Source organism: Diospyros lotus, chromosome 5 (genome assembly GCF_014633365.1).
Source record: "Diospyros lotus cultivar Yz01 chromosome 5, ASM1463336v1, whole genome shotgun sequence".
In the NCBI taxonomy this organism is placed as follows: domain Eukaryota; kingdom Viridiplantae; phylum Streptophyta; class Magnoliopsida; order Ericales; family Ebenaceae; genus Diospyros; species Diospyros lotus.
The window spans coordinates 41994527-42005666 of record NC_068342.1 but is presented as its reverse complement, the minus strand read 5'-3'; the positions used below and the strand labels follow the sequence as shown (position 1 = coordinate 42005666).

The 11140-nt window shown below is 41.3% G+C and overlaps 1 protein-coding gene across 1 annotated transcript in view; it reads left to right on the top strand.

The window, feature by feature from the left end:
• The first annotated feature begins 828 nt into the window (after nucleotides 1-828).
• LOC127801781 (potassium transporter 7-like) overlaps nucleotides 829-11140 on the top strand; it is a 36254-nt gene continuing 25942 nt past the window's right edge. Inside the window, exons 1-4 of the mRNA XM_052337183.1 lie at nucleotides 829-1395; nucleotides 1731-1959; nucleotides 2097-2345; nucleotides 2542-2592. Coding sequence (XP_052193143.1) covers nucleotides 1117-1395; nucleotides 1731-1959; nucleotides 2097-2345; nucleotides 2542-2592 — 808 coding nt within the window. The 5' untranslated portion in view covers nucleotides 829-1116. The remainder of the gene's footprint in view (nucleotides 1396-1730; nucleotides 1960-2096; nucleotides 2346-2541; nucleotides 2593-11140) is intronic.

The following is an 11140-nucleotide window of genomic DNA, read 5'->3' as shown; positions in this document are numbered from 1 at the left end:
ATGAAAGAATACGGGTAAAAATTATAAATTTGATAATTTTTTTTCTTTCAAAGTGACTCATTGTGATGCATTAAAGACAACGAGTTTCTCTTATACAATTTTATATCAAAATTTAGAAATTTTCTATTAGGCTAATAAAAGGGTTGAAATAGATCAACTTAATATCATTAAAATTAAAACGAATTCAATTGTGAATTTGAACTTGTTTAACAGAATAATTTGCCCTAATTAGTAGAATCTTTATATTGAAAATGTTATTTAAGTACTTAATTATAATATTTTTAATAATAATAATAGAAAGAATGTATTGTATTTATTTATTTATATAAAATGTTGTAAGAGAGTTTTAGCATTTTCACTAAAGTTTTTAGTATGTTTGTTTGGAATTATTTTTCATAAAAAATTATCACATCAATTGAAAATTTTTTATATATGCATGTTTGATTGTTTAAAATTTTTTATGGTACAACATATTGACACATGTTTTAATTAATTTTTCATAAAAAATTACAACTTGAGAGAGGTGGAAATCGTTTTTTATAAAATTAAAAAATATTTCTTTTTTATCCTTTTTCAAACACATGAAATTATTTTTTATAGAAAATGTCACATCAATTAAAATCTTTTTATATTTGCATGTTTAATTATTTAAAAATTTTCATAAAAAATTTACATACTATAACACAATAAAATATATTTTGATATATTTTTCATAAAAAATTATAGCTAGAGGAGATGAGAATTATTTTTCATAAAATTAAAAAATATTTCCCTTTTTTCATCTTTTTCCAATCAAACACACGCGCGTTCAGTTTTCTCTCTGGGCCAGAGAGTCTGCATAAGGACAGACAACGACGCACCTCTCCGTGTGCGGACGCAAATCACGCCTCCGCCTCCTCCGTCATATCCAGCAAGAGACCTCGACGCCGCTTGCAATCAACCGTTCGAGGTTTCTAGGGTTCCATTTGACTACTTCATTATATGCATGTATTATACTCACTCGAACGTATGATTCTAGAGAGAATGCCGAATCGATTGCTGTAGAGTCTTCGAATTACATCGAGTTCGGACTTGAGTGATCTCAATCAACTGCGTTAGTTCCTGACTGAGAAAGCAATGGGAGAGCAGGGATCGGAGATAGAGAGTCGCGGTCTGGTGTCCATGGATTCGTCGGAGTTGCGGTGGGTGTTTCAGGACAGGGACGAGTCGGAGGTCGAGGACGACGACATCGAGGACGACGGGGATTTTCCGCCGCCGCCGCCGCCGCGGACTGGCATCGATTCCGACAATGACGATGCGACTCCCGCGCAGAGGTTGGTCAGGACAGGGCCTCGGCTCGATTCCTTCGACGTGGAAGCGCTTGAGGTCCCCGGCGCGCAAAGGAATGATTTCGAGGTGCATTTACCGACTTATCTGTTTAGTTTAGCTTCAAGCGGACTGATCTAGCTCTGAATTGTGAGGTTCTAGTATTTTCAGATTATTGTTGACTCACAGTTTGCAGCAATCTGTTATGCACTATTCTTGCGTGTTTATTGCGGTTTGATTGCTCGGAACATTTGCAGCATCAGAGTTATTCTAGCAAAACAAGTTGGTTTGGGAACCTATTCTCCATCCAGTTGCCTTTGCTTGAATGAGATAACGTGTGTAGACCTGATAGTTAGAAAATTTTAGAAAATGTAGTGCAGCATTAACAAATAGGAGGGTGACTGAATTCTAGAATATGATTGCAGGATGTCAGTGTGGGAAGAAGAATCATACTGGCTTTTCAGACACTTGGGGTTGTTTTCGGTGATGTTGGAACAAGTCCATTATATACCTTTGGCGTGATGTTCAGCAAGGCTCCAATTAGTGGAAGTGAAGATGTTCTTGGAGCACTATCACTAGTTTTGTATACCTTAATTCTGATTCCACTGGTCAAATATGTGCTGATAGTTCTGTGGGCCAACGATGATGGTGAAGGTATGCTGGATGCTGGAAGTTGAGCTTTTCATTTTGTGGCAGTTTAAATAGGTTCATGTCCACACTTATTTTGATTTATGCTTCTCTTTCTGGTGTATATAAACAAGTACCACTTTCTTGTCCTCTGATTGCTGCAGGTGGTACGTTTGCTCTATACTCATTAATTTGTCGGCATGCTAAGGTCAGTCTTCTACCAAATCAACTCCCGTCTGATGCACGCATTTCAAGCTTCAGATTAAAAGTGCCGTCTGCTGAACTTGAACGATCATTAAAAATAAAAGAGAGACTTGAAGCTTCTCTGACACTTAAAAAGATGCTCCTGGTATTGGTGCTTGCTGGTACTTCTATGGTAATAGCAGATGGGGTTGTTACACCAGCAATGTCAGGTTATTTTATGAACTCTTACCCATTGTATTTGTCTGATGTTGAAAGATATAGCAACAAAGTTACAAAACCAAAGGAAAAAAAGAAAAAAAAAAAGATTTTACGTCTTGTTACAATTTTAATTGAGAAAATTTGATTTATGTGCCAGTATGGAAGTGTTATTAGATTTTTAGATATTCTTGTTTTTTCTTGATGCAGTGATGTCTGCAGTTGGTGGCTTAAAAGTTGGAGTATCTGGAATAGAGCAAGGTGACATGATATGATCAATCATTGAATAAGTAAACATAGAATAATAGTTAATTTTAGTTCATTTATTTATTTAATTTATTAATGCTGCTTAATATGTGAAAATATTGTTATTTAGAATAATCTTTGATTAAAATTAGTTCTATTTTCTAGTACTCTATATTGTCATAACTCATAACCAAATGATAACCTGGTAAATAACCTCTCTTACAAGAAAGGAGGATTTCGTACACGTCTAATTTGTCATCTGAGGCCCTGTAATAGAAGGTAGCCATTGTAGTGAGTAATAATGCAGTAGTTCTCCTTAAACAATTTTTGTGGTCCCAAATGAACTTCTGCCTTTTACCTGCCTGGAGTGGTGGGATACTTGGATTGACAATGGGACACTGGAAGTAGAACTTTGCAGTCACCAGCAACAAATTATGGTTTTACTGACCAATATATTATACCTCATGCAACTGACAATTTTTAGTTTGCATATGGGAAATTTGGAATCCTGCTAGTGGAGAGAGCAATAGAAACTGGAAAGTAACCACCAGTTCCAGGTCATACAATTAAGATAATTGAAACATAGAGAGAAATGTAAATATTTGCATATAGTTAACTATAGAAGAATACTCCCTGATGAAAACTCCTAGCTTGGGATGTTTTTGTCATTCTTGTAAGCTGTCATTTGTCATAGCCCCTTTTGACCTTAATGGGAACTAATGATCTGCTCCATATTTATACTGAAGATATATCTGTAAAAAACATATTTAGTTCTGTTAAATGATATATTTGGAATTGTGCTACATCATGATAGGTGATGCAGTCCTTAACTTCTATGCAAAAAGGACAAAGAAGAATCATTTTAATTTGTATTAGGTTTTTGAATAAATAATGTGTCATGACCCAAGGGGAATTAGAGGGGCAATACTATAATTAGTTACAATTGTTTGTAGGAGATGCTATTAATTCTGTTGAAGTGCACATGGGTGTTATTTCTAGAATATGCTTTCAGTTAGTTGCTAGTGATGCCTATAAAAGGCTACTTGTAGGAGGATGGGGATTATGCTGTTGAATGAATGAATTGGAAATTCTGTTATCTCTCTTTCTTAATTCTCATAACTCTCCCACAGTTTTTCTTCTCTTCTCCCTCCATTATCTTTGTTCCTGTTTTGTCTCTCCCTCCCTTTCTGCTATTCCTTTCCCGCATTCTTACCAAATTCCTTCCTAACCCCTAGGGTTGTAACATTTGGTATCAAAGCCGAACCATCCTCGGTTGTGTTTCTGTTGCGACTCAGATTTGAAGGCGAATTCGTCTTGTGAAAGCATAGTAGGCTTCTTATTGTATCTTTAATGTTATGTTGCTATGTTTTGTTACTGCTACTATTGTTTTTATTATAGTTAGGCGGTTATAAGGTGCCTTCAATTAGAAGCCTGCTATATAAATAGCAGTGTCTCTTCTTTTGAGTTCGATTATTGTATTCATTTTTTGTTTTCTAATTTAGTAAAATTCCTGAGAGGTATTTCTTCTTCCTTCTATTGTGTTCTCTATTTGTGCCCTAGGGTTTTGTTACATGGTATCAGAGCCATAGCTCTATCTCAATGGCATTCAATTCAGATTGTAGTCCTTCCTTCTCTTCACCTCGCACCTCCTCTTTCTCTCTAGCCTCACAATCAGACTTTTCTGTGGTGGCTAAGGTGTTTAGCTTTATTCCGATAAAGCTCGATTCGAGCAACTGTATTTTATGGAAAGCACAGATCACAACCCAACACGTACACACATCACAACCTAACACGTAATCCCATACATATTTTTTAAGTTTAGGCTAGAAGAATACCTGCTGCACTTTGCGGTAAGTATTTTGAATCCCTAAATGGCCTCCTATAGGGGACTCATGTAGTGTCTGTAATATTCTGCCTTTCAATTCCTCATTATCCCTAATCACCAGCCAGCCTTTGTACCTTATCACCCCATTGTTGAATGAGTAATCCGGCCTGCTCTTAGCATCTATGCTTAGCTGTTCCAATAATCCCTTGATCCACTCTCCTTGTTGGTAACTGTTTGTAACTTCCCGGAGCCAATCGAGCACTACTGTTGATATGGCTGCACTTTCCCCTTCCTTCTAGCAGCGTGACAAGGCGTCAACTGCTGCATTTTCCTTTCCTCTCTTGAATTGAATTGTGCAGTCCATTCCCATAAGTTTGGTCATACCTTTTTTCTGCAGTTGGGTGTGTAATCTCTGCTGCATTAAGAACTTCGGGCTTTCATGATCTATCCGGATAATAAACCTTCCTCCTTCCAAGTAGTGTCGCCACTTCTCTATTGCCATGAGGACTGCCATCAATTCTTTCTCATAAAGACCGAGGCCTTGGGGCTAGAGATTGACTTAGGAAAGCTAGAGGCCTGCCTTCCTATGAAAGAACTGCCCCTATACCATAGTTGCTGGCGTTAGTCTCTAGCACGAATGGTTTGCTGAAGTTAGGCAGACCTAGTACGAGCACTTCACTAAGTGCTTTATTCAGCTGCTCAAAGGCCTCCTCAGCCTTGGGGTTCCACTTGAAGCTTTCTTTCTTCAATAACTCTGTCAAGGGCTTGCTGATTAGGCCGTAGTTCTTCACAAACCTCTGGTAATAACTGGTGAGCCCTAGGAATCCTTTTAGTGCCTTGATGCAGATGGGTTTAGGCCATGCTACCACAACTTCAATTTTCTTGGGATCAGTGCCCACCCCAGCTCCTAAAATCACATGTCCAAGATATTCCACCTGTTTTTGTGCAAATGCGCACTTTGACCTCTTGATGTACAATTGGTTGAATCTCAAGATCTCAAATGTAGCCCTAAGATGGTTTATGTGTTGATCAAAGGAAAGGTTATAGACTAGGATGTCGTCAAAGAAAACCAACACAAATTTTCTGAGGTAGGGTTCAAAAATTTGGTTCATAAGAGCTTGAAATGTGGTTGGGGCGTTGGTTAGGCCAAAGGGCATAACGGTGAATTTAAAATGGCCATGGTGGGTCTTGAAAGTTGTTTTGGATATATCTTTTGGATCCATCCTAATTTGATGGTATCCCGATCTTAGGTCCAATTTAGAGAATATAGATGCGTTCTTGAGCTCATCTAAAAGGTCCTCAATGATTGATATTGGGAATTTGTCCTTGATGGTAATGACATTGAGTTGTCAATAATCGATACGAAAACGCCATGTTCCTTCTTTCTTTTTCACCAATAGGACGGGTGAAGCAAAGGGACTATGGCTAGGTCTGATGATGTCTTGGTTCAACAATTCTTTCACAAGTTTTTCAATCTCATATTTGAGCTTAGGAGGGTAACGGTAGGACCTAATGTTCACTGGTTCAACATTAAGTTGGAGGGGTATTGTGTGGTCTAGGGATCTTTTGAGGGGTAGGTTCTTAGGTTCTACGAAGCGGTCTTTGTATTCAACCAATAATGCATCAAGACAAGCCAATTCATGTACCTTCCAGGTGATAGTGGATGGTGGATTCCCAGGTGTAGGACCCCCTTCAGTCCCTTCATCCATCTACTCAGCTACTTCAATGGAAAATAGCTGAGCTACTTGAGACACCTTCCTTCTGATTAGTTGTAATTTCTTCCCCTTGATCATCTTACATGTTCTTAATTCCATATTCCCCTGCAGTACCAGTCTCTTTCCTTGTCTAGGGTGTCATGGTCCTAGGGTTTAGCCCAGGACTAGAATGGAAATCGAAAGGATTCGATTTATTTAAGGTCAAGAACATAATGTATAGAGGGAAGATTGAAGAAGAATGGGGGAGAAATTAGAAAGAGTAGAGGGAGAATGGCAGAAGAACGAGAGAGAGAGATTAGAGAGAAATCTTGGAAGAGAATTGAGAATTCAATATCAAAATCAGCATAAAATCCATCCAACCTCAATGAGGTTTATAGATAGCTTAACAGCCTCCCACATAGTCCCGTGTGCAATATAACAACTAGTCTAACTGCTTATAGAATAGGACAAAACACTATAAGAGAAATAAAGAGAAGAAATTACAATTATTGTATATTGTATGCCAACTCCTACTATTATATTTACTAATATATCCTTGGGTAATTCTTAGGGTCATGACAATTCCCCCTCCTGAAATGTTTCTTGTCCCCAAGAAACTTATTACCACCTAGCCATTACTTCTTTATCCAATGCCCGTTTTCTCTATCTGTTTAATTCTTCTTTCTTTCTTTCTCCTTCTAGGCTTCTTCTTCTTCATTCTTAGGTTTCCAAGATTAATTCCAAGCATAAATTGGCCCAGAATTTCAGTAGAAAAAACTTCATCGAGTTTAAGCCCAATACAACCACCCCTGGGGTCTGGTAATAGATATCCAATCAAGCTTGGTCTCCAATCTATGGACATGATCAGCCACTTTCGAATTGACATAGCTAGTGGTTGAACCTTGGAGTCCAATGGAAGGACTATCCATGTTCGCGACTGTCAGACCCTCGGTCTGCTTAGGGTCCTTCTCGTAATTGAGAGAAGGAAGGTTAGGCGGGAAAGGAAATTGAGGGAGGGAAAAGAGAGAAAGAGAGAGAGAAATAGAGAAAGATAGAGGCAGAACCTGAGAGGGAAAGTGGAGGGAAAAGATCAGTGCATAATTCTCACATGATCCTCATCCTCGGTAGCCTTCATTATTTATAAGAGAAACGGTTATTACATTGGCCAAGTTGCCAGCCAAGTGGCCATGTGCAGCTAGCTATGCTTCTCTACAAACAGTAGCTCCTACATCCGGGTAACTACCCAACTAATTGGAGGATTAATTACAAGTTTACCCCTTAGGCCGTGACAACTCCCCCTTCCTTGAATTATTTCTTGTCCCCAAGAAATTACAGGAGACTAGCGACCCGTGGAAACCACTATAGGAGATCAAGGAGGTATTCCCAAGTTGTGTGGTCAGGATGCAAATGTGTCCACTGCACTAGAACTTGTGTAAGTGGCACCGAGTTTGTGTAGGTCACCCGCTTCTCTAGTATGGCTTTAGGCTCAGCTTCAACAATGAGATCGTCCTGGAATTCTGGTAGCTCTTGGTGGACGTCGGCTGTGGTGCCCGTCGCTTTCTTTAATAAAGAGACATGGAAGACTGGGTGCAATCCCACACCCTCTGGAAGGAGTAGGCGGTATGCCACTGGTCCGATCTTTTCGACAATCTTGAAGGGTCCATAATACTTGGGACTGATTTTAGATATAGGCCCCTTGGTAAACAGATGTTGTTGGAACTGCTTAACCTTCATAAAAACTTCGGCACCTACCTCGAAGTTGCGGTCCGTGCGGTGCCTATCCGCTAGCTGTTTCATGCGATGTTGGGCTGAAGTAAGCTTTTGTTTAATAACTTGCAAGGCTGCTTGTCTGGCCTGTAAGTATTGATCCGCTGTAGTTTCTGCAGGGCTGTAATGTATGATCGCCGGAATTATGGGAGGTGGATATCCAAAGAGGGCTTCAAAAGGAGTCCGCTTATGGGCAGTGTGGTAATTGGTGTTGTACCACCATTGGGCCAAAGCTATCCACCTATTCCAGCTTCTTGGTCGGTTAAAGCAGAGGCATCGTAGGTATGTTTCGAGGCATTGATTCACCCGCTCTGTTTGGCCGTCGGTCTCCGGATGATAAGCTGATGACAACCGTAACCCAATTCTCAGTCCATGCAGTAGGGTCTTCCAAAATTGGCTAGTGAAAATCTTGTCTCTATCAGATATGATGGCTCGTGGCATGCCATGGAGCTTGAACACATGGTCCATAAGTTTTCGGGCTACCTCAGTAGCCGTGAAGGGATGTGCTAGAGTAATGAAGTGACTAAACTTGGTGACCTGATCGACCACCACCATTATGGTGTCAAAGCCTTCAGACTTGGGCAGGCCTTTGATAAAGTCCATGGTTATCTACTCCCACACTTGGGAGGGTATCTCCAAGGGCTGGAGGAGGCCGGGGTAGGGCACCTGCTCATGTTTACATTGTTGACAAGTGGTACATCTGATGACATGCTGAGTTACATCCTTCTTGAGCCTTGGCCAATAGAAGAGTTGTTTCACCTGGTGATATGTTACATTTAGTCCCGAATGTCCCCCTATAGGGGAGTCATGTAGAGATTGTAGGATCTTTTTCTTCAGTTGCTCATCCTCCCCAATGACTACCTGGCCGTTGTATCAGAGCAAGCCCTCCTTTAACGTATACTTCGAGTCTCCTGGGGATTGTACTGCCAATTGAACCAGTAAATTTTGAATCCAGTTAGACTTTTCATAGCTGGCGGTTATGCCCTGCACCCAGTCTGGGATCAATGCTGAGATGGCATGGGCACTGCCCTGGGCTTCTCTTCTTGATAAAGCATCCGTGACTACATTTTCGCGCCTCTTCCTGTATTGGATGATATAATCAAATCCCACGAGCTTAGATATCCCCTTCCGTTGTAGTTGATTGTGAGCCCTTTGTTGGGATAGGAATTTAAGGCTCTCATGGTCGGTCTGAATAGTGAAAGAGCTGCCTTCCAAGTAGTATCTCCATTTTTCCACTGCCATGAGGACAGCTAATAGTTCCTTGTCGTAGAAACTTAGGCCTTCATGCCTTGGAGCTAGAGCTTGACTCAAGTATGAAATCGGCCTACCTTCTTGTATTAGGACCGCCCCTACCCCTGAATCACAGGCGTCCGTTTCTAATATAAACTCCTTAGAGAAATCCGGCAGTGCCAGAATGGGTGCCTTGGTCATGGCTTCTTTAAGAGAAACAAAAGCATGGTCAGCCTCCACTCCCCATAAGAAACTGTTCTTCTTTAATAAACTGGTGAGGGGTTTACTGATCATTCCATAGCCTTGTATGAACCTTCGATAGTAGCCTGTAAGGCCTAAGAATCCCCTCAATTCCTTGAGGGTCTTGGGTTTGGGCCATTGGGACATAGCTGCAATTTTCTGTGGGTCGGTACTTACCCCTTGCCTTGAGATAATATGGCCAAGATATTCCACCCGTGCTTCTGCGAAGGTACACTTGGATCTCTTCACATAGAGCTGATGGTGTTTGAGGATTTCAAAGGCCATTCGTAGGTGGGTTAGGTGTTGGTTGAGGTTGGTACTATATACTAGAATGTCATCAAAAAAGACCAACACAAATTTCCGAAAGTGGGGGGCAAAGATATGGTTCATGAGGGCTTAGAAGGTTGCCGGTGCGTTTGTGAGGCCGAAGGGCATAACCAAGAACTCATAGTGTCCTTGGTGTGTGCGGAAGGCTGTTTTGTGATAGTCTCTTGGGTTCATTCGGATTTGATGGTACCCTGAAGTGAGGTCGAGTTTGGAAAAAACAGATGCTCCTGCTAGCTCGTCAAGGAGATCTTCGATAATGGGAATGAGAAATTTGTTTTTGACGGTGATGGAGTTAAGTTGACGGTAATCCACACAAAACCTCCATGACCCGTCTTTTTTCTTTACTAACAAAACCGGAGATGCAAATGGATTTTGGCTGGGTTGAATTAAGGATTTGGACAGCATTTCCTTAATTAGTTTTTCGATTTCAGCTTTCTATAGAGGGGTGTAACGGTAGGCTCGGAGGTTTATGGGTGCACTGTTTGGTTTAAGGTGTATGGAATGGTCAAAGAAACGGAATGGAAGGAGTGTGGTAGGTGTGGCAAATAAATCCTCAAACTCCATTAGCAATGTGTGAATTGAGCCATTAGAATGTACCTGATTTTCTGTTGTGAGTAGAGATCTGTCCCAGTGTTGCTTCCCACTGTTCCCTTGGCCTGGTGCAACCTCCTCCTCTTCACCGAGATCCACTTCTCTAGCATACAGGGAATGTAACTGGCCTATGGCCGTCCCCCCTTGTTCCAACAGCCTTTGCAATCTCTTTCCCGTTACTGCCTTGCAATCCCCTGTTCCTTGGCATCTTGCCAGAGTTATCTTCTGACCTTCCCTGTCAAAGGTGACCTCTAATGTATTGAAGTCAAAGACCAAAGGACTTACCGTTCGCATCCAGTCCACCCCTAGGACCACATGACATTTCCCTAACCTTAGAATTCGCAGATCAGCAGTGAATTCATGCCCATTCATCACCCATCTGAACCCCACGCATTGTGATTGACTCACCATCTGGCTGCCGTTGGCGATCAATACAGAGAGTGGGGCAGTCACCTGTAGAGGGCAGTGTAACGCAGCGGCTGTTTCCTCATCCAGGAAACTATGGGTGCTACCACTGTCTATGAGAACTACCAACACCCTCTTCCCTGCTAGTCCCTGCACTTTGAGCACCTTGCCCGAGGTCTGGCCTTGCAGCACATGCATAGACAATTCCCCCCCTTCCTCATTTTCTATAGGTTCCCCTGGTTCCTCCTCCTCAGCTTCATCCCTATCTTCCTCTCCCGGCCCTTCCATTGTCAACAACATCCTTTTACATTGGTGGCCCGCTCCATACTTTTCCCCGCATCTAAAACAAAGTCCCAGTTGTCTCTTCTGTTCTATGGATAGGGACTTGGCGGGTAATTGGGTCGGTGGATTTCTTCCTGATGTACCGTTTCTTGGCCAGGATTGGTTGCTGCCTCTATTCACCCCTGTGTAAGAGGTATCCTCC